Raw genomic sequence first — 27,398 nt, forward strand, 5'->3', positions numbered from 1 at the left:
CTGTATTTCCAAGGGCACAGAAGACATTTTGCATCTGTTTGATTAAAACCCCTCTAAATAAACATCATACTCAAGATTAAGTCTGTTCTGAAACTTTTGTCTGGATCAGCATACTGATTTTTAGATAGACCTCTTCAGGCAATATATATTCATTCTCCTTGTACTTCCATAGGTTCCTGTGAAAGTCATCCAACAGGATATTTAATAATGCAGAGAGTCATTGCTGAACGGCTGGTCTATTGCTTTTTCGCTCTCCTGAAGGTGTATTATACCTTCTGATAGCCAGACAGTTGGCAAAGTGGTACTGGGATCCTGCCAGCTCTGCACTGCAGTAAATCAGGATTTCTTGTTTATATATTTTATTGGGAGGGCATTTGCCATGGGGAGCTTCTTAGCCAACATCTGCCGTTAGGACAAATACATTCAAGGACTTGATAGTTGATTCTGCGTAGATAATGTTATTGAATAAAGACTTAATAGTATAGACAATTCATTGTAGTACAATGAGTTCTACTAGATTTTTTTCATTATAGTTTTCGACATGCTTTGTGAGCCTTTTGTCAAATTGAAATTAAGGCTTTTACAAGAATTATAGGTTGCACCCTCTTTTTTTACAATAAATGTTTGACTAAAGACAGTCATATTTTTATTGTTGCAGCAGTGCTGGGAGTAAGAGGTAGTTTAGAGAAATAATGCCAGGGCATAGGATTACTAAGTAGTAGACTGTGTCCACAAAATCTGTATGTAGGATTATGTAATCATATACCACTTCCATCACAGTTTTGCCAGTAAATTAGAAAGGAATTTTGTTAAGAAAAGAGTCTACTGCTTTTTCTTCCTGAATTTCTATCCGTAATCTCATGTGCTATATAATTGCTGAAAATTTTAATATCAATCTTATGCAGTGTTAGGTTATTTATGCAGGGAAACGTGGCTGATCATTGTCTATAGACAGGTACGAAAAAGCTTGTTCACTAATTGCTAAAAACAGACTTATGGAAGCTGTTTTTTACAAACACCTGTCTCTGTAGAGGCTTACTTTTTGTAGTACAAAATCTCTTTTATGCTGTTCTTGCAGTAACTGGTGCTATTTTTGGTGATTAGAAAAAGATAGAAGAATACTGTTGAGATCTTTCAGAGAAAGATGCATTGGTTATGTGTGCAGAAATCTACAAATAAATTATTTCCTGAAGTGTTGGCCTAGTGTTTTGTATGTCCTGTGTTTACATTTTTAGATACCAAGAGCCAAATTTTGCCAACTTTCATCTCATTTCATCAGCGAGTCACAATTGTGGACATCAGTTTAAACAAAAATGCCACTTAAAAATCACAAGTTTAGTGATAGCTAGGAACACCGTTTTTTGTTGCCCTTCTGATATTTGTGATCTTTCTATTTTGTTAAATTTGGGATGAGGTTGATGGATAAGGAGAAATATACAGTAGCAATATAATTATTTGGTTAATATACATCAAGTTAAAATGTTCAGGTATTTGGCGGGGGGCGGGGGGGAGGGCAGGTAGGGTTGTAGCTGACACATAGACCATCAGTTGTACCTTCAGTACATACTCCGTCATATTTCTTTGTTTGGGATGTATCTTATTCTTTAAACACTGCTTACATATAGCATCAGGAGCTCAAGCGTGGTGATGTGGCAGATATCCGATGGCCAATTATTATTTATCAGTTAGTTGACAGACCAGTTAAAAATGTGAATAACTCACCACCTGATTGCAGATAATGTGCCAGTGATCAAACAACTCAGGTAAGATGGTAGCTGACTACTTGGGAAAATATTGAAAAATGTGGAAGTTTTTTTTGCAATGCAACATCACCAATCACTTCAAGGGAAATGTCTAATACTATAGTAGTTGCTTACATAAACAAAGGAGGGCCCGAAAACAGCTGTCTACACACAGATGTTGACTATAATGAGATGGGCAAGGAAAAAGCTGTTATCTTCAGAACTGCATATGTGTGAAGAAAACTCAACTCAAACACACGAGAGATGAATCTGAAGAAACTAACACCCTCGGAGTATGGTTTTATAGAGTAAGCTCTCTTTTAATTCCATCATGTAATGTCTAATACTTTACACTGGAAAGGTGTTTCTCATTTCCAATATGTCCGCTTTTCTCCTATGGCTTGGACTAATTCTTTCCCAACTTTTCTGCTTATTCAAAATAGATGTTGGAACACAAGTAGTCTTTTCTCATTTTCCAAGCATCTCTCAAGAAAGAGGAATCTGGGTATACATATCCAAGTCCATATAACTGAGGGGCAACTTCAATTGTTGCCTTGAAGCTGTGCTCAGGTGTTCTGACCTGGTTTATGCACAACATATTTATTGGTATCACTATTTGGGGTGTGTGTGTGGGGGGGTTAAATCAATAAACCTCCCAGTGAAAAGCACTGGGATAACAGCAGTCGCAGACTAGTGGAGTTGTACTGCTTTAACTATAACTCTATGGTTAAGAGGTACAGTTTTGGTGTATAGGCAAACCTTTAGATTGTAGGAACCATAGTGATTTCCTGAGGGTTCCACTTTTCTTGCCAGAGTCAAGGAAGATATGTTTCTCTAGGCTCTTGCCGCTCTTGTAATCTTTGCAAGTCGGAAATGAGTTAGGAAATACAAGACCACCTCTTAAAGTTTGGACTGATTCTCTCAGTGTCTTCTGGAAGTTATGGGTATGCTATTTAGTTGGTGGTCTTTGTGGAGCCCGGGTTACAAAACTTGAAGGGAAAATAAATCTCTTTAAGCCTCCTCCATCCCCTTCAGGGTAGAGATTCTCAAGTTTATAATCCAGGGCGTGAATACATGAAAGCCCTCTTCTGGTTTGATTTCCATCAGACTAAGTCCCTGGTCCTGCAGGCATTCATAAATGTGCTTAACTTTACACAGACGTTATCCTAGTTAAACCAATGGGAAAACTCTCATGCATAAAGTTAAGCATGTGCTTAAGTGTTTGCAAGATTGGGTCCTAAATATCTTATCTCCAGTTCTACTACAGTACTGACCTAACCCATAATCCATTGTTGCAAAGATTGTATTTATACTGATGCCATTTGTGGCAGGAGTGGAGAATCAGATATTGAAGTGGGCCATTTAAATCTATGGCACTATTTTAACAGAGAAAAAGAAATTTTAGGCCATGTTCAGGGAAGTCTTGCTAGAGATGACGCAAGTAATTTGTTGGGTCCTGCAAGGTACTGAGCAGTACCTTAATTTCAAGTGACTTCCCAAAGATTGAGGGTATTCAGGAGTTTGTACGGTCCAGAACCTTGAAGGTCAAGGGTTGGTTATAATTTTGAATCACTCTGGCTCAGAAACTATAGCATTTAGCCTCCTGGCTATCACCCAGGTGAGGCGACTATTTTTACCGAAGGAATGAATATCCAAATAACAAATCCAAATAATTTTACAGATGGTGCTAAAACTATTTTATGTGAGCCATTGTCTGCAGTCCCTGGCCTTAATGTGAGCTTGCCCAAGGAAAACATGCATGAGTGCTGTGTGCATTGATTGGGTTTATAATAAAAGTTAAAATGTTGTATGGGTTCTCTTTCAGAAACCTGGAATTATGATGTACTCTGCTAAATAGAAACTGACCTCGAACCTTAACAGTTATGTTGAACCTAGTCAACTGAAAAATGTTTAAAGTAGTTTCAGGTACCGTATCTGTTCCAGAGATTGTGGGGATAAGGTGGAAGTTGTAGCTATTGCATCACTTGGGCAAGCAACTCATGATGTAAAGAAAATACGTATTTTTCAATTAAACACAGGACAATATAATATTAAAATCAGATACTCTCACAGCAGAATTTTTAACCTCCTTCAGCTTGATCAGTTTGGCTGTCTGAATACTACAGGCTCAATGGGAGAGTCTACAACCTCCTTGAATCACAGCAATGTGATAAGTGGAGCTTATGAACTCAGCCAGTATAGCCATATGTTGGCAGAGCTTTATAAACTCTACCAGACCTTTGAAATTTATGAATATCTCTGTATCTGGGAGAGCATTCATATATTAGAAATGTATTGTGAAGAAGTCCCCCAAAAAGCATCTGACGTTATCAGCAGTTAGAAGTGTGCTTTTGATGTCATCAGGGACTGTTCAATAAAAAAACCCTTAGTTTTCAAACAGTTATTTGTGTGACAACTTCACAAAGTCATGTCTCAAAGTTCCACGTTTCAGAAATGACTTGTCTGATTTATCTCAAGTTTTGCAGGTGCAAAAAAAAAAAAACAACCCCAACAACTTCCCTCTAGCTACTGACCTCATATTCAAGTAGAAAGGACTTCTTTGAGAAAGTTGGAGAGGGATCCATAGTCGTGCATCTAATGGAAAGCAGGTTAGAACCCTGACTCTGGAGTTCCTTTTACAAGTCCATAATTCCTGTAAATCAAGGATTTGCATACACTGAGGCAAGGTGAATCTAAATTTTTCAGCAAGTCCCCTGGTGTCTGCAATGTTGTGTTACAATAGAATCGAAATTCCACAATTGCTTAATTTAAAATAAAATCTTACTTTATTGAATATAAAGCATGAATTAAATCAACATAATAGCAGTTTTGTGTTTTTATGTTATACTCAATTTTACATTGTTTCAACACTGCATTCAGAATGCTGCAGATTTTTATCAATATGTAGTCTGCGTTGTAGAAGTTGTAACGGGAAGCTGGTGCTTTTGGCAGCTTGCACCTTTTGCATTTGAGTATATGGGAGGCATTTTGCAATCATGGGATAAGCACATTAGCTGGATATTTCTGAGTTTGGGGCAGTTCGCTTCCCAGGTCCATACCCATTCTTCTCCAACTGTTAGGGCTGCTCTATGTGCCAAAATTTTGTTGGCAAAACTTGCCATATTTTGGCACATCCTTGCCTGCATCCACATCTGATTTTGACATTTATCAATAAAACTCTGACTTCAAGTTGGTCAAATTACACCTCCTCACAGAATGACAGACCCCCTTTATTGACACTGTTCCACCAGCAGAATGCCTCCGTGGACTTTCGATTACCCGTATCGATAAAAACTGTCCACTGTGGTAGCTGTTGGAAGTTCCACAAATACAGAAGAATCTGGAACCTTCTTCTTAAAACAGACATGCAGTTGCCATTTCTGTCTGGTGATGTATCAAACAATTCCACCACTTGGAATTTATGTAACATGGAGCAAGTGAGAAGTGTGTGCTTAGAAAAACAAAGACCAGCATATGTCAAACACTTGTTCCTTTCTGTAATATTAGTCTCATCTTTTGTCTTCAAGCAATGTCACAATCTGAAGGACTATGTCTCCTTGTTCCCATACAGTAATTTAGGTCAATGGATTTTCTAACATCAAATTGACTGAAAGGTTAACTTATTACTGGACTCCATATAATTTACCTCAAGAAGCTCCCTGTAGTGGATACTTTTGGAAAGGCCACCAGTGTGCCTTCTGCCTCAGCTAACTCCAGATTAATGGGTGCTCACAGAGACTCAGACAAAAAGGGCCTGTGAATGTTCTGCCTTGTAATTTGCTCTGATCAACTGGCCAGAGTGGTTTTTTTGGCAGAAACTGTAATGGCTCCCCTAACTGTGGACTGACTGGGCAAGCACTACACTTAACACCCCATATACTCAACCTGTGGCTGTGGAATTTTCCACTGAAGCTACCCACGCTCCAGAATTTTACGTCCACTTCTAAGCTCCCGTTTTTTAAAAAATGTAGCCATTGTGGTTGCAAAGAGAACCTACCAAATATGAACAGTATAAACAGGTGGAGTACTATCTGCCAGAGTCTGCATGCGTCATGGAACAATAGCTCTTAGAGGTCTGAACTTTCCTATTCATCTCAGTGAGGTGCTAATTTAGTGATGCAGGTATCAGTGACACTGTTAACTATTTCAGTGCTGATAATTTAACCGTTAGCTAATGTGTTTATTCTACAAACGCAAACTGCCTATTGGGTCACCAGAAGCTCGACATGTCTTATCCAACTGCCAAAATCTCCAGCTTCCTGCTAATAACTTCCAAAATGCAAATAAACTTTTACACTACAAAATTCTATATTATGTTGAAAATTAAAAAGGAAGTAGTAGCGTAAAATAAACTGGATTTAGTATTATATTCATTTTCATATTCATTAACCTAATTTTTAAAATTTACCTGAAGCTGCTGCAGAATCTCCAGTCTTATGCACAAAAGTGCTGCAGAATGCAAGGTGTTTTGCCGCAGAAGTAGGATCAAGCTTAATACAAAATACATGAGGCCTTGATTGTGCACCTGCATTAGAGGATAATAGTATTTACAGAATGATTTCTTTTAGTAATTGCAGATTCTCATGGTTGTCCTTATCTAGATGACTTAGTCTAATCAATCTTTTAATGCAAAGAACAACTACTGGTACATATTGTCTGTTTCAGCATTTGCTCATTGTTCTGTGCCTTACTACTGTACTTCAGCTGTGTAACTCAGAAATACCTCAGCTAAAGTCAGTGTAAAACTAGTGTGAATGAGATAGGAATTAGACTGTCCACAAGAAAGAATGCCTGGTTTAGTATGTGTTTTTAAAAAAAATAAAAATAAATATTTTGTTTTCACCTGGACCTTGTTATATCACCTACTTGTGTAATCTGAGTAACATCTGATGAGAATTGGTTTGGGGAACTAGAGGATTCTTCACTGGTTTGTGGTCTGAATAAGCCGCTTTTTTCAGCGACAGGTGAATTACTGAAAAGCTTCATTTCCAAACAGCATCATTAAAAGCTTTTTCCTCACTTTGGGCCTGATCCTGCAAGGTGCTGAGCAGGTCAGGTCAGTTGTGGGTGCTCAGTATATTGCAGGAGTGGGCTATTAATGCACAAACCTCTGTGTCAGAAAGCTTAACTTACAAATGCATTGTCTTGTTGTGCCCATTTTAGTGCTGCTTCCAAACCTGTGTTTGCACAATGCTGTACTTCTATCTAGAACATAATACTGTAATATTAGAGTTTCTGCAATAATGATCTGTTATTTCAAAGACTGTATCTAACTACAAACAATAGTTTTTCATATTCTCAAAAGCTTATTGTTCCCTAAATGCCTGGAAAACTTTCCTTGCAATATTATTGAATATACTTGTTGTGTAACTTATAATAGTGCAGCAATAGCTTTTAAGGGAGAGATGCATGTTGTCCACATGCTATAGGACTGGTTTTGATACTCTTCTCCCATGCACTCCTTTTTGCCAAAAAGAAACCAGTCTACAAGAGATTTTACAAATAAGATTTTATGCCAGGTTAGATTTTTTTTTTTCCTGGAGATTAGAAGGTATCTTTGGGACAGATGGTAGGCAAAATTTTGTTGTTAATCTGTTGTCTGGTCATAGCTCAAAAATGGCTTAGTCTAAATACTCCAGATCTGTTTTAAACTGTTTGTCTTGCTTTGGCTATTTTCATAGATTCACAGGGTGCAATTATCTATTTTCATAGATTCATAGGGTGCAATTAAGTCTACTGTAGCCAGATGTGAGGTTCTTGCATCATGCATAACTGCCATGTGTGCCATAAGAAATTCAGAGGAGCTGTTGCACCATGCATAATTCCTAAGTTGTTTTTGTTAAATTATTATTCTCGGAAGCCCACAATTTGTAGATGTGGATTTCCTAAGGCATGTGTGGAGTGGCGGTTAGGAGGGCAAGTGTGGAGTGGGGAGAAGGGGGACTGTGATTGCAGAGTTCCTAGAGTATACATTGTCTAGAGAGCAGAACTTCCAAACTCTGGAACGTGACTCCAGAAGTGGGTAATGAGAAGGCTGCCCACTTGTTTGCACCCCACACATTGAGAAATGATTCGTGTTAAAACCAAGCAGGGAGCAAGAGTAAAGGAGGGATGGAGATGCTCTGCTCCTTTCCCTGCCCTTCCCCCCTTCTGCTGCTTTCTGGCTGTCCAGACTCCATCACTTCTCCAACACAATTCAAGTGCAGCTTCTCACGTACACAGTGCTATCGTCCAAGGGAAGCACCATTTCAAAAGGCTGTAAAGCTGGCTCTATAGCCTCTTGAACCAGGGCTACTAGGAACACAGTACTATGCTGGTGGGGGTTTGGGGTGAAGTGGAGACACCCCACTGGCAATCCTGTCCCACCTAACAGCCAAGAAATTCCCTCCATAACTCTTACCAGCAGCTTCCTTACCCAGCATCCCTACCTGCCAGTTACTTCTGCCATAATGTCTCACCCACATCCAAAATCAGCAATTGTAATTAAAGAAAAAATCAGTTTAGATTCTGTTAAACCTCATAGAGGCAATGTTGGAAAAAGGAGTGATGGGTGTAGGGGAAATGGGCGGGGAGGAGAGGAAGCAGAGAGAAAATCAGATGTCCAGATGTTGATTATATGTCAAAATTTGCCATGTCTCAGAGTGATTGTTCCTGAAACTTTGATCTATTTATGCATCAGTTCCTTTATGGCTTTCTTTTGCTTGATAATTCAATATTCTTAATTGATGCCACAAACCATCACAAAGAAGATAATCTTGAGCAGTACCAAAAATATAGCTGTGAAATAGAATCAAGTCCAGTGTATTCCAGCTTTAGATAAGTTTAGGGTGCAGATTGCACAAGTCACTAATAACAGGTTCTTTACTCATTGGCTACGTAACATTTATTATGGGAAGTGAGGTTGGTGGTCACAGAAAGAGTGGCATGAAAGACTTGCCTTAAAATTCAAATATATATATATATGTGTGTGTGTGTGTGTGTGTATCAAAACGCCCCTTGGATTGTGCATACTTACAGCCTTAGGCTGGTACAAGATGAAAAACAGCCCAACCTTGTGCATACTGGTAACTGTAAAGATAGTTTTTCTTCTACCTGGAGATCACCATAAGAGAGCTTGTTAGTACTCTGCAGTGAAGACATATACAGAGATTTTAATTTGTGTTGCTTCTGGGCAGTTCAGGGCCCAAGATATTTGAAGTATCCCTATCCTGATTTACAATCAAATAATTAAGTTTGACTTTCAGCTTTTCCTTTTCAGAAACTGTGATTTCAATGTGCAACGTGAATTCTTCCTTCGACTGCTTCCATTTTTGAGAAGTTCTTAATCTTAAAACAAAAAGAAAAGGAGTGCTTGTGGCACCTTAGAGATTAAGAAATTTATTTGAGCATAAGCTTTCGTGAGCTACAGCTCACTTCATCGGATGCATTCAGTGGAAAATACCACTGAATGCATCCGATGAGCTACAGCTCACTTCATCGGATGCATTCAGTGGAAAATACCACTGAATGCATCCGATGAAGTGAGCTGTAGCTCACGAAAGCTTATGCTCAAATAAATTTCTTAATCTCTAAGGTGCCACAAGTACTCCTTTTCTTTTTGCGAATACAGACTAACACGGCTGCTACTCTGAAATTAATCTTAAAACAGTCATTCCAAGTCCTATTTTCATATTTTGCTGTCTGCCTTCACAGATCAATTTGTGTACTTGCAAACTTCCTCTACTGCAACGTGCCAGCTTCTCTCAGTTCATGCTCATGTTTCTTTCCCTCAGTTCATGCTCATGTTTCTATATCCTCTACAGTCTGACTCTAACTCAGCTTTTCAGTCAGATTGAAGCTTTCTTTATTTTTCCTAATTTGTTTTCAGTTTTATTTAAACTTTTGTTGTCACCATTTCTCAGTGCCTATTAGTATCAGTAAAAAAAGAGAATAGATATCCTTGACAACATGCCTGGGAAGAAAACACCAGTTTGTTCCTGGTATGCAAGGAACAGTAAGCACGACATGTTGCCATTGACACACATCTTAATTTCTGTTCTTCTGTCCTGTGATGATGCTCTAATTTGCCCCCATTGGAATTTGTCTTCCAGGATAAGTTCTTGTAGCGTGTAGTTTCCCATATCACAATAGTGTTGCCCATTTGGTGAGAATAAGAAAGAACTATTTTTGGCCACATGGCCATCTCAGTCAATTGTTCTGTACTTGGTCATTGAGGGAAATGAGATTGTGATCTATTTGTTTATCATCCAGGTATCTGATGTCTCTTCATGGCAAACAGTTTCATTATTAAGTCTGCAAGAGTGACTTATTTCTATCATGGCTATATGTTCAGGGAAGAACTGAAAGAGAATTAACTTCCTAACTATGAATGTTAATACTCTGTCGTTTATATGCTTTTCTAATAATTTCTAGCCATTTTTCTGATTGTTGCTTTGTTTCTGTCTCACATCATCCTCTCTCTTTAAAAATTACTACATGCATTTCTACAGCGCTCATCACTGTGGTATCTCAGTTATCTTTTTTGAGGACATAGTTATATATGTACTTTCAGCTTTGCTTTTTAAAATGAGAAATGTGCAGCTAGCTTAAATAGCTTACTTAGCTTAAATATTGTATTTTAATAACTATGCTGTCACCTTTTGTTAAAAGATACGTGGGCTAGGCTTGCTTGAAGGTTGAACAAGCTAATTGTTGCTAAAAACTTGAAGCTTGTAATTTAAAGAATTAAGTAGGAAGTGCTATAGAATGATTAATTCTACATCCTTAAGAGTGAACCTCAGTAATTTTGATTTTTGATGAAAATGTTATGTACATTTATTGACTGTATTCAAGCATCTGGGCAACAAGCTGTAGGAGTGGTGAAAACTGAAGAAGCAAAGAATGAATGGTCACAGCCTAGCCTACACCAATTAAGATGGCACAAACTACTTGCTGTTCTAATGTGGTTATTCCCTGTAAATCTTTAGAAACTAGTTTAATCCCCCATTTAGGTGTCACCTACAGACATGTTTCTTGGAGGTTCTGAGGGCAATGAAGGGGTGGTACAGGCGGGAAGGCCAGCTGAGATATAAGCTGGGTCAGGATCACTGAGAGAAGCAAATTGCAACTTGTTCCTCCTTTCCTGCTAGTAACTAATCACTATCACTTGTCCTGATCTCCCCCCCACCCCCCCCAAAAAAAGCTGCTTTTCCCTGCGGCAGCACCCTCTCTTGTGCTAGGAAGAAGCATGGAACAGCAGCACAAAGTAGCACCAGACACACAGGCAGCCCAGAATTGTTTGGTGTGGGCGGGCTGACAAATGAGTGGAGGTGCTTTTGGAATGTGAGCCCTCTGTCTGCACTGTGGTTGGCAAGACAGAGCCATGAAGTGAGTAAATATTTTTTTTGGAAGAGGGGATGGGAAGAAGGGACCATGCAGAAATGGGGAAGGAGCTCATGTTGAAGGCTAGGGGCTCTGTCCTCCATCAAAGGGTAAGAGATTCTGCAGAATACAAACCAATATTACTAGGCTTGACTTTGTTTTTGATCTTTTATAATCAGGTGCAGTTTTATTTTATTGGGCTGCTGTGATTGTGTGCTGTGGGCTACTGCTACCAACTATTGTAATTTTAAAAATCTGTTAGGTAATTCAAGGTGTTCTGGTGATGTATGTTTTTACGGGGAAATTAGAATTGTTTAAGGAATTTTGATGCAAATGATTAAACACTAGCTTTCCTTCATAGTTTGTTATGCATTTTTGGCTCATGGTTTTGTGATGCTCTTCCTAACATATTTTTGCAATGTCTACCGAGTATCTAAATTATTTTTCTCATCATTTTCTCTTCTTTATTCCAGCCCTGATGATATTGGCACCTGTTGGTATATCCTGCTGTCTGGTTCAGTGTTCATCAAAGAGTCTATGTTTCTTCCAAGGAGCAGGTATATCTATTTAAATATCTGTATATTTTAAAGGAACACCATGAAATGGAATTCTAGTCAGTTTTTTAAAAAGTACTCAGGTTATACCTTTAGTATTTCTTGTCATTTTTGCAGTTTTACAATCCTATTTTCTCATTTTTCTAAATATCTCTCTTCTGAAAGACCCACACAGAGGGAGATATTGACTAGACATCAAGGTGCTGTTAAATGCACAAAAATAAACAAGTTGGAAAACAGAAAAAATATGTTTTGTAGTGGTGTACTCAAAGGACACAACTGGAATTGGGAGACCTATTGTTCTAGGCATATGTCGAACAGATACAAAGATGCAGTCCTTGCCTTGAAGAGCTTACAGTCTAACAAGAAAAGTGGCATAGAAAGGATGTGTAACATTGTTTTAGATTGAATTTACACTTATTAAACATTTTTTGTCTATTTAAGTAACAGACTTAGAAACATTTTGAGTCAATGATACATCGCTGAAATCTGTATTTATTATTTCTGATAGCGTCGTAGTCAACTATGCACTGTGCCAAACAGAAGGAAAATCACAGTCCCTATCACTAAGAGTTTATGGCCTGAGAGTCAAAAATAGGAGAATGGGTACAGCAAAAATGTAGTGGTTACGGTTTTGATTAACATGTTTTGACGATATGACGTTTTTAGTAATGCAGTTTGTTTTGCATTAGAAATATAAACTCTCTCCGTTGCCCTTCTGTCTTACTAATACTTGACTAATTTCTTGTAGTTGTCATAGATTTGGTTTGTCAGGAGAGGTTTGAATGTTATACGGCTTTCACCCAGCTCTCGAAGGGTATTCAAAGCCTAAGGTATGGTGTGGAAGAAAATATATAGATGGACTGCAAAAGTTGGCATCCCTGGGGGCGGGCAGCAAAGTTCTATAAGTAGCAAGGAGTGGTGTAACAGTTCTATAAGTAGCAAGGGGTGGTGTAACAGGTGGTGTAACAGGTCCTGAAAGGCAAGGTTAAACTTACACTTGATGTGGTTGGGATAAGAAGAACAGTCCAAAATGACAGGCAAGATGATGATAGGTAGAGGATGTTTTGTTGGTGTCAGAGTGCACAGAAAGGAGAAAGAGTAATCAAGGTGGTAGATGAAGCTTCAGCAAGAGTCTTAGGTGTAAGGAAAAAAGAGAAAGTCAGGACTTTCATAACTCGTGTATGAAGAAACAGCAAGATTTGGAAATGGGCTGACTCTGACAAGGGAGAGGGAGGAGTCAAAGATGATACCCAGGTTATGTGCCTGATAGAGCGTAGTTGTGAACAGTGATAGAGAATGGAGGAAAAATGAATTCACTTTCAGTTAACAGTGAGAGACTAACAAGGAGATATGAGATTGGCTAGATGGCCATTGGTTAGGAGAAGAAGATTTAAGAGTCATCAGTGTAGAGATCATAATTAAAGCAACATGAATGATTAGATCATCCAGAGAGAGAGAAGAGGAGTGGGCTAGGACAGAGCCCTGTAATAACCCACAATAAGTGTAGCAGAAATGGTAAGGAGCTTCTGGAAGAGACTGAAGGAACAGCCAGAGATAAAGCAAAGAGAGAATGGTGTCGTGAAACCCAAAGCAGGACAAGTTATCAAGCAGGAGGGAGTGATTTTAAGTGTTTATTTTCTCTGCAATGGGGAGGAGTTCCCTCCTTAACAAACAGTGTGTGTTCTTGCTGTTGCTCTCTGACTGCAAATACAAAATGGTAGGGTTCTGCAAGTTCCCATTAGGACACAAATCTCAAAGGGAATTGGGCTCAGAATTAGGCAAAAAGTGTGTGTCTGTCTAGTTATCATTGACCTTGCGTCCAGAGAAGTGGATAACAGCTCCTTCAAGAACCTATCAGGTAAACACATAATTTGGGAGTAATTTAGTGTATCCTAAAGTTATTACTATTTCTCTTACCCCCCGAAAGAGCAATTTATTTAAAATTAATAGCAGCTCTTAAATGCAAAGACCCTTCACTGAATGCTGGAAATGTACTGACAATCTGGGTTACCTTGCTGTATTTCAATTTGATACTGCAGCACATGCTGGCACAGTATCGATATAAGGACCTTGCAAATTTCCTAAATTGTTGCCAGGTGAGCTAAGGTCAGACTTTCATCCTCTAACTTGGTTTTATGGGTTTGGCAGATTCTTCAAGTTACTTAAACATATTTTTGTGGTTTCAGATTTGTTTCCCCTTCCTAAAGACTCCTTAATCTTAAATGCTCAGAGGTTAGTTTCTGGCGTGGTGGGTCACCACTGAAACCTGTTACTCTACATTTTCATCAACCAAATCTTTGTTTCAGGTGATGGCTTGGTAGTGTTTGGTTACATACAATGGTTTCCCTGCTCCTCCTCTTCCTTTTCCTCACTTTAAATAGCTATAGGAAAGGTTTTAACTGCAGTAAACTTGGTTATCAGCACCCAAACCAACTGTACTTTGAGCCACTCTTAACTAAATTAATTGCATTCATTTCAAATCCAGGTGGATTTGATTTAAATTAAATTGATTTAAATCACTAGTCAGGAAGACTTGTTTTAATCATGGATTTCTATATAAAAGTGCATTCTTGTTGGTTGTTATAACCTTACTATATATTCTTCACAACTCAGAGATAGATGTAGGTTTCATTTTTAGAAGGTACACACTATACATTTTTAAAGTGATTTATTTTGAAAACTTTTCAGATTAGTTTTACAGCTATATCAGAAAATGAATGATTGTTTGGTTATTTCATTTACCAAAGATAATTGAAGCAGATATTTATGTAGTCATTGGGAGGTGAACTATCTCTAATTCAACAGGTTAATCATTAATATTTGGAGGATATTCTTTCCATGATGGATTAGGAGGAAAACATCACCAGACAGACATGTAAATTGTTTTATTTAACTAAAACAACAACGTTATGTATTCTGGATCTTTTTCTTCAACAGCAAACATATAATATTTTAACAAAACAAGCGTATGAATTCTTGAATTTAGCTAAACATTTAAGGTTTTTTAAATCAGGTTTGTTTTCAGTAAAATTGTTTTTAACTAAACTAGTTAAATGAAATATTTAAAAAAAAAACAATAAAAATTAAATCCACTATGTCAGCCAGGTCAACATGAGAAACTTAAAATATTGGCTTCTGCTGCTAACTCAGTTATCTTCCCCTTCATTTTCCTGTTTATTCATAATCTGGAAAAGAAAAACAAGCTTTCCTGCCTTTTTGGGTCCCGAACGATTTCTCAATTTGGAATGAATTAGTCCAAAGGAAAAAAATATTCTTTCTATACTGGCAGAAGAAGCTACGGCTGTTAAAAGTGAGATTATCACTTTAACAGTCTCTGAATCCAAGTGCTTAAGTGCCTTCCACCAGTTCACTGGTGTGACTTTCTTTAAAACATCATCAGCAAACATATATTTCTTGAATGGTTCACCCTTAGCTCTAAAGTTTATTATAGTTGGCATTATGGAGGGATGATTGCTGGATGTCCATGTCATAGCCAATTCCTCCTCTTCAGCAGTTAAGGTTTGACCCTGGTACTGAGTATTGAGAATATTTGCAAGAAAATGAGCTGGAGATAGTGCTTGTCCCATTCGTTTTTTTAATGCTTGTAATTTAGCTCTGTCGTTGCATATTTCTCTTTTTAAGATCTTACTCAGTTCCTTCCAAATTTCAACAGCGACAGCAATAAAACAGCTGTTTCTCTGCATTTTGTTCAAGGCTACAGAAATAGGCTTCAGGGTACTCAGCATGTGTTCAACATTTCTCTTAAGCCCAATGCTGAGAACTTTGGCTGTGGCAGTGCCATCTATTTTTTCATGATTTTGTTCACAAACTGTCATCAGATTAGACCAGTTCTTGATATAGTGCTCAAAACAGTACACTACTAAGTTCCATCGCACATCTTGTGGGAGAGTTAGCTTGGTTCCTCCCACTTTTTTCAGAGCAGCTGCTGCAAAGCAGTTGTTAGGACAGTATTTTGCAATTTCAACAACATTAGCCTTTATTTCTGGAACACTGAAGTCTTTGGCTAGGAGGTGCATCAAATGAGCACTGCAACCATATGTTGTTAGCCTGGGACTCTCTTCTAAATTTCTTCTCATCTTGGATACATTTGCAGCATTGTCTGTGACCAAGCTGTGTACTAGACATTTGAATTTTTTTTCACCGTTTGTTATAGCTTTTACTGCTCCCGCTTGTAAGTATTCTGCTGTGTGTGCATTTTCTGATGTATCAATTGTTTCTGTAAGGAACACATTCCCTTCTTCTGTTGTCAGACAAGCACATACAACAGGATCATTGTGGACAATTGGTCCACCCATCAAGACTCAGGTTAACAATTTCACCCTCTAGACCTTTTGCACACTGCTCAATTTCTCTTTCATACACTTTATCCAGCAATTTGCCTGTGACATCTGCTCTGTTGGGTGGACTGTATCCTGGTCTTAACGGCTGAACCATGTTAATGAAGTGTAGGTTCTCAATCATACAGAAAGGAGAGTTTGTTGCTTAAACAAACTGGGCAACTTTTTCATCAGTTCCCTCTTTTTGTAATTTGCTGGTTCTTATCACAAACTTATCTATGGTTGTTTCTGGATGACGGAGATTTTATTTTTCTTTTTGCTACAGGTGATATACTGTGGCTATGTGACATACATGATGTTACTGAAACATTATCATTGGCAGATAACTCTGAAACTATAGAAAATGATGGTGATCTTGAAGGTGGATAGTCTTCAGAATCCTGTATGTTGAGAATGGATTCTTCTAAACAAAATAAGTCAATGCAGTTATTTAATTATTATTAACATACTGCTCATTTGGTATTACGCATTGCATTCACTGACACTCAGTACTACTTTAAAGGTGAAATTGTAAAAGGAAGATCTGCCTATTTCAGCTACTTATTTTTTATCACAACTGCATCTAAAATGATAGTACCATAGAGTAACAACTGTATTTTTTGCTCAAACATGAGAACTGAGAATAAGGCAGACAGGCAGTCCTTAAGAAAGAAGTATGAAATAAAAAAGTTTACTAACCTGAAGATCCTGCATGTTCCTTTCATCATCTTCAATGCAGCTTCCTCCTGAGAAGGAACACTTCTCATAATCTTGTGCTATTCGGGCAACCAGGCTTTGCATTTCTTCGTTGCACTGTTTGCATTTTGCCCGCATGGCTGTCTTACCCACAGGTAGAGGAACTTCATTAAAATATTCGCAAACTGGGTCTCTTTTACGGCCTGCTGCCGTTATAGGTTTTCTCTTCTAGTGAGAGAATGTATGGTAGATCTCACATCAATGAAGGCTACACTAAGAAAGACCTTAAGATGTCTGGAATATGCTGTTCAACCAGTTTCACTTTTGTTTCTACTGCCTGTTCCTCCCTTCTCACATTTATCTCCAGACTTCTTCTCCTTGTCCAGATCTCTTCTGTCCCCAACAATCTTCTATTCATTGAACTTTTTGAGACTTTGCACTTTTAGAGAGAGGTAAGGGATTGACTCTGTGTACACAAATTTGCAGAGGGACAATAGGGTCGAGGTCTGTTATTTCTCACATCTGTATTTTTTTTTAAAACATTTTTGCTTGTTAACAAGCATGTTATCTGTGGAGACACAAATCCACAGTTTGAGAACTGCAAAACTAAGCATCCCTGATGGTATCTTCTATACCGGGAGCGGGCAAACTTTTTGGCTTGAAGGCCACATCAGGTTTCCAAAATTGTATGGAGGGCCTCCCCAAACAGCCAGGCATGGCCCAGCCCCCGCCCCCTATCCAATCCCCCTGCTTCTCGCCCCCTGATGGCCCCCCTGGGACCCCTGCACCATCTACCCCTCCCTGTCCCCTGACCACCTCCGGAGCCCCTGCCCCGACTGTCCCCCACCGCCCCATCCAACCCGACTTCTCTTTCCTGACTGGCCCCCTGGGATCCCTGCCCCCATTCAACCCCCCCTGCACCTCCCTATTCCCTGACCATCCCCGGAGCCCCTGCTTGGGATCCCAGCCTAATCCTACGTTCTCTAACTAGGCCCCCGTTCGAACTAATGGCAACCTGCTCTTGTGTACACCTATCCATGAAAATGTCCTTCCTTGTCGCCATCACCTCTGCTCGACGGGTTGGCAAAATCAAAACAACACCTCTCTAAATGAATCTCAGAGTATATAGATTTATCTTACAAACTCCATGATAGACAACCTCAATCAGAACACATTCCACACATGGGCGGTAGGTAAAAGGCTTGGGGAGGCTAATTCTCCCCAAACGGGGCAAGAAATGCCAGATGCAGTGCACCTCCCTTTGGAGGTCCAGTGCTGCCTTTGGAGTGCTGCTGCTGGAAGCTCCTGAGAAGTGGGAGAGCTACCGGCACCTGGACCATGGCCCTACCTGCACTCCGCCATGAGGCCCCGCTCTGCCTCTTTCCCCCAATAATAGTTGATGGAGTGAAAAAATATTAAAAACAAAATAAAACTATGAACACTGTCTGTATTTGGCTGGTAAGAAATGCACACCAGATAGATGATCAACAATTGCAGAAGGTGAATTTTCTAATATTTGACCCTTTCAAATTGCTTCTGGTTGCACAGGGCTAAGATTTTGGGCCAAATGAATCAGACACAAATTGGAATTTCCAATGAAGCAACAACCAAACTAAACAAATATTTTAGTAAGCTGACTTTGCTGTTAAATAGTTTGGTCAGAAGTATACACCAAATCTGTAGGAGTTTGGGCCACAAAAGCCTTGGATGTATTCTAATTTAAAAAGTCACTCCTTATCTATCCTATTTATAATTTTCAAATAAAAACATTTGAAGTAGTGGATGAATCTCTTATCTTTGCTAGAGATATCTAGATTCTTACCTAGAATCGTTGTGTCGGCAGTTGTTCTGAAGATGTTTTTGAAGGGAACCTAAAATTAGAATGCTAATAGCACAGCTTTATTGGCAGAGGAAATATCACTATTTAAGGTGAGGAAAATTATTCTGAATAACCTCTATCAGTTTCAGAAATATTGTATAACTCTGTCCAGGACACTCACTTTTATTATTTTCAGGCACTTCATAGATTATATGGATAACTCTTTAATCACAGCAAGTCACACACTTTTGTCATTGTTGCTTTTGTAAAATAAAAAACATTGGTGCTATATTTGAATAAAAATGTATCATGAAATATTAAGACACTTAAATATGTTCAATTTAGAGAAATGACAAAGTGGGATAGCTTTTTCTTTCATTTTCTTTTTTTAAGTACGAGGTTTAACAATTGAAATGAATTACCAAAGACGTTGGTAAAGTATAGGTTAGATTTAAATATAAGGATTTTAAATTTTAGTTTGGGATTGTAAAAATTAAAGTTTACTTGCAGCAACCAGCATTGAGAGATTACTTGCTCAGTACTGAAGAGAGGACTTCAGCTGTATTACTTATCATACATATTGTACTTTCCTGGGGTCCCTGATAAGATCAGAATCAGAGTGAAACTGACATGCTACTAGTCAGCATTTCCCCGAAAGGAACAACAAAGTGAACTCTGTGTAAAAAAAAAAAAAAAAAAAAAAAAAAATAGCATCTGGACATTGCTTTGGGAAGGGAGAGAAACAGAAGGGAAGGTATACAGAAGAAAAATGTAGGTAGAAGGGAAATCCACACATGGAGGGAAGATGTTGACTAAATGAGAGCTGTGCCATATAGATGGTCCAACTATAGTGTCTAACAAGGTCATAGTAAGTTGTACCTTCACACCACTGCAGAAGAGTGTTTTCTGTGTCAACCTATTATTGACTTCTGTCTGGAGATGCAACATCAGCTAGCAACCAAAAGCCACTTCTGACGCTCACGTTGTGGGAGATTAATCCTCATGTTGTGCTTTTGGGGTGGCTAGGGAAAGACAGTAGGGATCCTGAAAACAAAGCCCCACCACCCTCTCCATTCTCCTTTAAAAATAAAATGAAGTGGAATATCAAGCAGTAAATTAGAAACTGCCTCTTATGCTTGGAATAAGACTACCTCTGTTTTGCCCCTTGAAATTCTGCTCCATTTCACTTCTTTTATGAAACACACTTCTTCCCAGGAAGCTCTTAACAATAAGCCAATAAAGAGATGTTTAAAAAGGTGCATTGTCACTGTTTAGAGATTTACCTTTATTTAGTCATCTGGTGTATTGGCTAAACTTCATTGTCTGTAAAACTGACTGTAATCTCCTTGGGGCAGAGATTACTCATGCTGTATAAACACAGACACGCTGATGGTACTGGGTAACTGAAATACAGATGAGAAGGAGGTGGCAATGAGGGAAAATGGCAGCAATAAGGGCCTCAGGAACATAAACACACACAATCCAAATGGTGGTAGTGGAAAAAGTGCCAAAACAAGGTGTATAGGAGAGAAGGAAACTACAGTAACCCATTGAGCACCTACAACTCTCACTCGGAGTAGACCATTATGGCGATAGCTTCTTGAAAAGGGGAAGCATGGTAATTTAGGGGTCCTTCCTGTATTATAAGGGGTAAACGCTGTCCCCAACGATGACATCTAAGAGAGAGTCCCATAAGTGGTCTTCATTGCATCTGCAAGTGGCAGAAGTCAGTCCATCCGTTGAAAAGAGAAGCTTTTCAGACCAACAAATACGTTGTAATTTTGGAGCTAATGTTTCCCTACAGTTGGTAGGAACTGAGAGCCAAGATTAAGCACCTCTCACTACAAAATGCTGCAGTAATTAGGAGGCAGAGCAGGACAGCCACCATTGCTCAACCCCTCTGATTTTACCTTCAGAAAGGAATTTAGTTTACACTTGATACAACTGCTGATCTCTCAGACTTCTTACTACTCCTGTGTTAATTGAATATAGAACATTTATTTCAGTGTGCAGTTGGATTTATTTGAGTGCATGTATATCCAAATACAGAGTAGAAATCTAGAGAACTACAGACTCTGGGTGAAATGCAGAGTCTGGGGCTATTTGAGATTTGTGATTTTAATATGTATGATTTTTAATCTAAATGAATTAGAATTGTCACTAATGTGGTCAGCATGTGCACTTTCGCCTTCTCTTTGGAATGTCCTAATTCTGTTTTACTAGCAAAATCTTGGCTGAGTTGTCATTCTTAATCTTACTCAGTTTCTAGCTTTTGAAAAACATTTGATCAATTTTTATTTCTATCTTCTGAATTGGGACTTGTAGGCTGAAGAAAGGATTTTAAAAATAAGTGAATATTCAACTTTGAATTAAAAATTTTCATGCGGCTGAGAAATTTCAAATGCATATCACAATGCGGGGGGGGGAGGATTTACTGTGTATTAATTAGTTTAACTGTGTGTTCAGACAAGGTCTTGCTTCTCAGATAATATTTTTCCTACTACTATTTGTCCTTCAGTAAGTTCATAATGCTTATTTTGTGACATCACATTATTTCCATGGTAACACTGATGTCATGAAATAAGCACATGACTTCTCTGCAAGATCAGGCAGAAGCTGGGTTGTTTGAATCAATGTCTTTATCAAAATAGAAATATCTCCAATAATACTGGTCAAATTTTTTTGCTATAAATGTCTTCCATGTTTGCGGTAGTGTAAAATTTCCCCCTTTTTATAAAACTTAAATTATTTAGTGCACCTTAAGAGCTTTCTTTCTCAACCTTATTCTGATGAGTGTTGCTGACTTCTAGTATGTTGTACTCTCAGCTGCAGTCTTTAGTTACTTGATCAAGTTGGAAATTTTGTTGTGGTTGCTATAACTACTACTTTCCAGATGTTTGTACAGCTGATTAATGCATTTTTTAAAAATTCACTGAAGATTGCCATAAAATAAGTCTCTTATTAGAATACTTGAAACAGTCATAAAAAGAACCCTGTTTTGCGATTGCAGCTTGAATAGTTTCCAAGGTCACCTGCTGGTTTTGAAGTCTGTAGACAGATGACCATCATCTGCAGTAGATTTGCAAAAACAAATACATAGGCTTTTATAGCACTTCATCTGTAGATTTCAGAGTTTTGCAATGTTTCAGATTAACTACTGTAGTAATTGCAAAACCAAAGGACATTCAATGATGAATGAAAATGAAAGGCAGCTTGTATAAAATTGACACACACAAAATTTTTTTTTTTTTAAACACAATGTAGAATTAACCTGGGGAACTTACTTCCACACTATATTAAAGCCAATAGCTTAGTAGGATTCAAAAAGGGATTAAACATTGTTTGGATAAAAATAGGCATTTTCATTAGATAGGACTTTTTAAAAGAAAAGTAAATTCGTATGTTTCAGGGATTCAGTCAGTTTTTTGAGTACGTCTACACAGCAAAGCAGTGCAAGCCCACTCGAGCTATTTTGAATCCAGCTAGTGCGAGTAACCATAGCAGTGAAGACAGTGCAGCATGGGCTAATGAGCAGAATACTTACCCAGGGTCCATGCTGAGCTTCTACCGTATATGCTGAAGCCCCTTCTGTGCTCTTTTCACTGCTGTTGTTACTCATGCTAGCTGGATTCAAACTAGCATGAGTGTATATATGATAAAGGACATGGATTATGAAGAATCCCTAATTTCAGATTGTCCACTTTGTTTTTCTAAGACCTTCCCTTGAAAAGTGCTGGCCACTGTCAGAAATCTACCAGACTCGGTGTCCGCTGGTCTGATCTGATCTGGCAATTCAATCATGTTTTAAAGGTTATTGGAATGTGTAAATGGATGCAGTGGTGTCTTCCTGGGTCTGTAGGGCCTGAAATAATAGCTGAGTGGTGTGAACTGCCCTTTTCATCTTAATGGGGTGTTAACTGAACTTTGAAGATGAAAACTTAAGTTTCAACACTATTCCACTGTTGATCATTTTATCCTGTAATCCTAAATTGCTTTACATGCCTCTTCAGAGGATCAAGGCCCCAAATATCTCAGACCCAGTTGCTGAAATTCTCCTCCCCTTCCGTCAACAATTTCTACAATGCAGGTATGTTATCAGTCCAAAAACCTGTGGCATATCAAATGCTGAAAATATGGTTGATTTTAAAATTTCAAAATTTATGTAAAAATACATAAGTGGTTATTGTACCGCTCTTACTATCCATTTTCACATTTAATTCGTTATAAACCCCAATTTTTAATTCAATGAAGTTATCACTGAATGAAATTATGTCTTCTACACTTAAGATTCCAGGGTAGGGTGACCTGGTGTCCAGTTTTCAACCATAACGCCTGTTCGAAAAGGGATCCTGGCTGCTCCAGTGAGTACCATTGACTATCTGGCAGCGCTGCGCAGCAGGGCTGGCAGGCTCCCTGTAGCCTCCGCATTATGCGGCTCCTGGGAAGCAGCCTGCATGTCCCACCCCCCGGCTTCTATGTGTAGGGGGAGTCGGGGGCTCCGCACGCTGCCCCCGCCCCAACCACTGCCCCGCAGCTACCATGGGCCGGGAACTGTGGCCAATGGGAGCTGTTGGGGTGGCGCTTGCGGACAGGACAGTGGTGTGCCAGTGCGCAGAGTTGCCTGGCTGTGCCTCCATGTGGGAGCTGGAGGGGGGACATGCAGGCTGCTTCAGGGAGCTGCCTGAGGTAAGCGCTGCCCGGAGCCTGCATCCCTGACCTCCCCCCAACCCCAGCCCTGATCCCCCTCCTGCCCTAAGTCCCAGCCCAGAGCACCCTCCTACACCCCAAACCCCTCATCCCCAGCCCCACCCCAGAGCCCCCTCTCGCCCTCCAATCCCCCGACCCAGACCTGATCCTCCTCCCACCCTCCGGAGCACTCGCCTACATTCCAAATCCCTCATCCCCAGCCCCACATCAGAGCCTGTACCTCCTCCCACACCCCAAGCCTCTGCCTCAGCCCTAGAGCCTCTTTCCATGTTCCGAACCCCTCAGCTTCACCCCCAAGGCCTCTCCTGCACCCCAAACCCGTCATCCCTGGCCCCACTCCAGAGCCCGCACCCCCAGCTGGAGCTCTCAGCCTCTCTTGTATCCAAACCCACTACCTCAGCCTGGAGTCCCCTCCCGCATTCCAAACTTCTCATTTCTGGCCCCACCCCGTAGCCCGCACCCCCAGCCAGAGTCCTCACCACCTCCCGCACCCTAGGATCCTGAGCCAGCCTGGTGAAAATGATCAAGTGAGTGAGGGTGGGGAGAGCAAGTGATGGGGGGGGGGCGGGAAATGGAGTGAACAGGGGGCTGGTCCTTGGAGAAGGGGCAGGGCATGGGCGGGGCCTCAGAGGTGGGGCAGGGGGCGGGGCAAGGGTGTTCGTTTTTGTGCAAGTAGAAATTTGGCAACTCTATTCCAGGGACTTAACTATAGAACTGATGTCCACTTTGGTGCTGACTGCATAGGGCTTTTTTCTTCCCTCTTTTACTAGTCCTGCATTACTCATTGCGTGCTTAACTGCTTTTCTTGAAGATATGCAGAGTTAAAACAGGTATTACTTTGGGGAAGTTCTATGGACTGTGTTACGCAGGATATCTACCTAAATGATCATAATGATCCCTTATGGCTAAGGCCCTACCAAATTCATGGTCATAGGATTTTAAAAATCTTAAATTTCATGATTTCAGCTGTTTAAATCTGAAATTTCACAGTGGTGTAGTTATAGGGGTTCTGACCCAAAGGAGTTGTGGGCGGGGGGGGTCGCAATGCTATTGTAGGAGGGATTGCGGTACAGCTATGCTTACTTCTGTGCTGCTGCTGGCGGCAGTGCTGCCTTCAGAGCTGGGCAGTTGGAGAGCGGCGGCTGCTGGCTGGGAGCCCAGCTCTGAAGGCAAAGCTGCTGCCTGCAAAACTGGGCCCTCAGTCAGCAGCCGTCACTCTCCGGCCACCCAGCTCTGAAGGCAGCAGTGCGGAAGTAAGGATGACATGGTATGGTATTGCCACCCTTACTTCTGCGCTGCTTCCTGCAGAGCTGGGCCCTCACTCAGCAGCCACCACTCTCTGGCCACCCAGCTCTGAAGGCAGCACAGAAGTAAGGGTGGCAATACCGTGACCCCCTAAAATAACCTTGTGACCATCCCTGCAACTCCCTTTTACATCACATCCCTATGTGAGAAATGCTGGTCTCCACCCCTTCCCCCCCACCCCCCTGCCCCAAAATGAAATCTGTATAGTATAGGGTAAAAGCACACACAAGACCAGATTTCAGACAGGAGACCAGATTTCACGGTCCGTGATGCGTTTTTCGTGGCCGTAAATTTGGTAGGGCCCTATTTATGGCCTTATAATCTCTGAATGTATACTTTTGCTATATTTTTTTCCAGTATGCAGCTCTGTTGGCTATATGCAAGCCCAGTGCCAGCTTCCTTAGGTGCTCAGTTAGAAGTCTAATGCTCTCCCTGCTAGATTTATAAGTGTGATTATTTTTTACAAGGGGCATAAGCTAACAATACCAAATCCATTTATCTACAGAACACTCTGGTGCTCTTCATTGAGGGCTATCTCCCTGCTAAACTGCAGTTGTCTTCTTCCAGGTTCACCTCAACCAGCTAATACATTAAAACACAATTTCTGCCTACAGTAGGGGGTTTTAATTGTTAATTAAAATCTGTTAGTTAACAAGTTTTAAAAACACATCTTTTATTCTAATTTAGACCTATCCAAAGTGAAAAGTGTTCTTCTCTCAGGCCTTGTATTCCCTGTTAAAAAGGAAGTGTAACTAATGCTCATGAGCTGCCCCAAGGTAAAAACACATTGAAGACCAGGCACTTTAGATTTACTGTGAGGTAAACTCATCAAGGTCTGTCCTGCATCTGCATCTGGGGTTGACCTTGGTGGGTGTACTTCACGGTACTGGTCTTTGTTTTTTCACTCTGAATAGTGCTTGTGCATTAGGCTATGCCAACGCTGCACTTTCTTCGGTAAATTTTTTGTTGCTCACGGGTGTAAAAATACCACACCCTTGACTGACAAAAGTTTTACCGACGAAAAGCACTGGTGTGGACAGCGCTTTGTCAATGGGAAATGCTCTCCCGCCAAAAAAGCTAGCGCTCCTCATTGCGGGTGGTTTTATTTTGTTGGCAGAAGAGAGCTCTCCTGCCAACAGAGTGGCTACGCTGTGCCGCTGTAAGGTGCGCAGTGTAGATGTAGCCTTAGTTACCCCCTGCTTAAAAACACACCTTTTTTAGCAGTGAAGAGCAGGATAGGTCTAACCTAGAATAAAAAGATGTGTTGTGTGTCATTTGTCCGTTAAAAAAAGTACCGGTACCTTTTTTTTTTTTTAAGCAGTGAAGATATGGCATCAGTCAAATAAAACAGTGGGGAAAGGGAAAGCTGCACTGAATCCATTCCACCCATGAATAGAACCTGAATGGCAGGTTAGCAACAGAGACCCTGGTTTCTCCCAGGGGTCACTTAAATTGCTGGCCTAAAAATTTAAGGTTATTTTGGAAGTTAGCATGGCAGAAATCAGAATGCTTTGTTTTGGAATTTACGTCTGTCTTGCTCTAGTGGTCTCTGGTTATAGCATGGCATAAGTAAATTTGTTGTTGATCATGTGCCAGGATTTGACCTTGGGATTCTGAAGAGATCAGACACTCCAAATCCCCATATTTACTACGTCATTATCAAAGAATAATAAATTAATAGAAATTTATCAAAAGCATTTGTCTGGGAGTGGTTGAGGTCATGAAGCTGGTATGTGGAAGCACTGCCTATATGACACATGCAGCACATATCTACAGGCAGAAGGGGTGGCTGGGTCACCCAAGCAGGAAATTAACCATCAAAAAGAATGTTGTTCCTCTGTGCATTCAGGTTTAGAAAGAAAAAAAAAAACCACAGGGAAAATGGGAAGAGAATGGGTTTGTGTAGATAGCAATAGCAGCAGCATGGCTGCTTCTTGAAAGCTAAAGACCACCACTACAGGGTAGACCACTTTTAATTTCTAAAAGTCATAAACAAGGGATATCTGTAAATTTTCTTGTTAATATTCTACTGAGAGAGACTCAGAAGTTACTGTCTGCTACAGCAGTGTAATAAGGAGCAGTAAGGAGCCATATAACATTCAGGAAAAAAGGTTTGTAGATAATTATCTAGCTCTTTTGGATATGAAGTGGTGAGCATGAAATGCTCAATATATACTTTAATCTTTTTTTGGCTTATTTTTTATTATGAATACGTGAATGGCCTGAGAAAGCTAAGCAAGAAAGATACTAACTTACTCTTAGAATACTTCAAAATGCAGAATAATAATAAAAAAATGTAACTGGGGGGGAATGAGGGGGAGAATCTAGTTATGTTAATCCCCAGTGTTGTATTTTGGTACACACAGCTCTTGGAAGTATGTATGGTAAATTTCATGTTTTGATCAGCAAGTGTTAAAAATACTTAGTTTCACAGCTCTAATTTTCAAGTACACACTTCTTGTGAAAATCCAGTGTTAGGGCTTCAGAGAATGGTAGTTAAGCTTTTGTACATCAAATTACTGGATTTTGGTTAATATTTAATTGGAATAATTACAAATCTGTTTTTATTACATTTTTAGTTTGATATTTTAGGACAATTTTTAATAAACATCTACAACAAAAGTATACATGGAATGACTATAAATAAAATCAGTTAAAAAGACGTATATTTTTCTTCACTACATCTTTTTAAAGTTAGTGTCTTTTCACTCTAAATAATAGGTGTAATAAGGTGCGTTCACAATGTTTTTTAAACCCTACTTACAAATATTCTTGAATGCTGTTTATGCACCTGTTGATGCTATGTTGCTGTTTGTTCTTTTTATGAACCATTCATTGCCATTGGAATGAAAGATAAAAAATTAAAAACAGATAT

The 27,398-nt window shown here is 39.7% G+C and overlaps 1 protein-coding gene across 13 annotated transcripts in view; it reads left to right on the plus strand.

Moving 5' to 3' along the window:
• RAPGEF2 (Rap guanine nucleotide exchange factor 2) overlaps nt 1-27,398 on the plus strand; it is a 291,986-nt gene that overhangs the window by 120,173 nt on the left and 144,415 nt on the right. For all 13 annotated transcript variants that reach the window (XM_037897472.2, XM_043545917.1, XM_037897464.2 and 10 more), the window contains exon 4: nt 11,576-11,659. In XM_037897472.2, coding sequence (XP_037753400.1) covers nt 11,576-11,659 — 84 coding nt within the window. The remainder of the gene's footprint in view (nt 1-11,575; nt 11,660-27,398) is intronic.

The sequence above is a fragment of the Chelonia mydas genome, chromosome 4, assembly GCF_015237465.2.
Source record: "Chelonia mydas isolate rCheMyd1 chromosome 4, rCheMyd1.pri.v2, whole genome shotgun sequence".
In the NCBI taxonomy this organism is placed as follows: Eukaryota; Metazoa; Chordata; order Testudines; family Cheloniidae; genus Chelonia; species Chelonia mydas.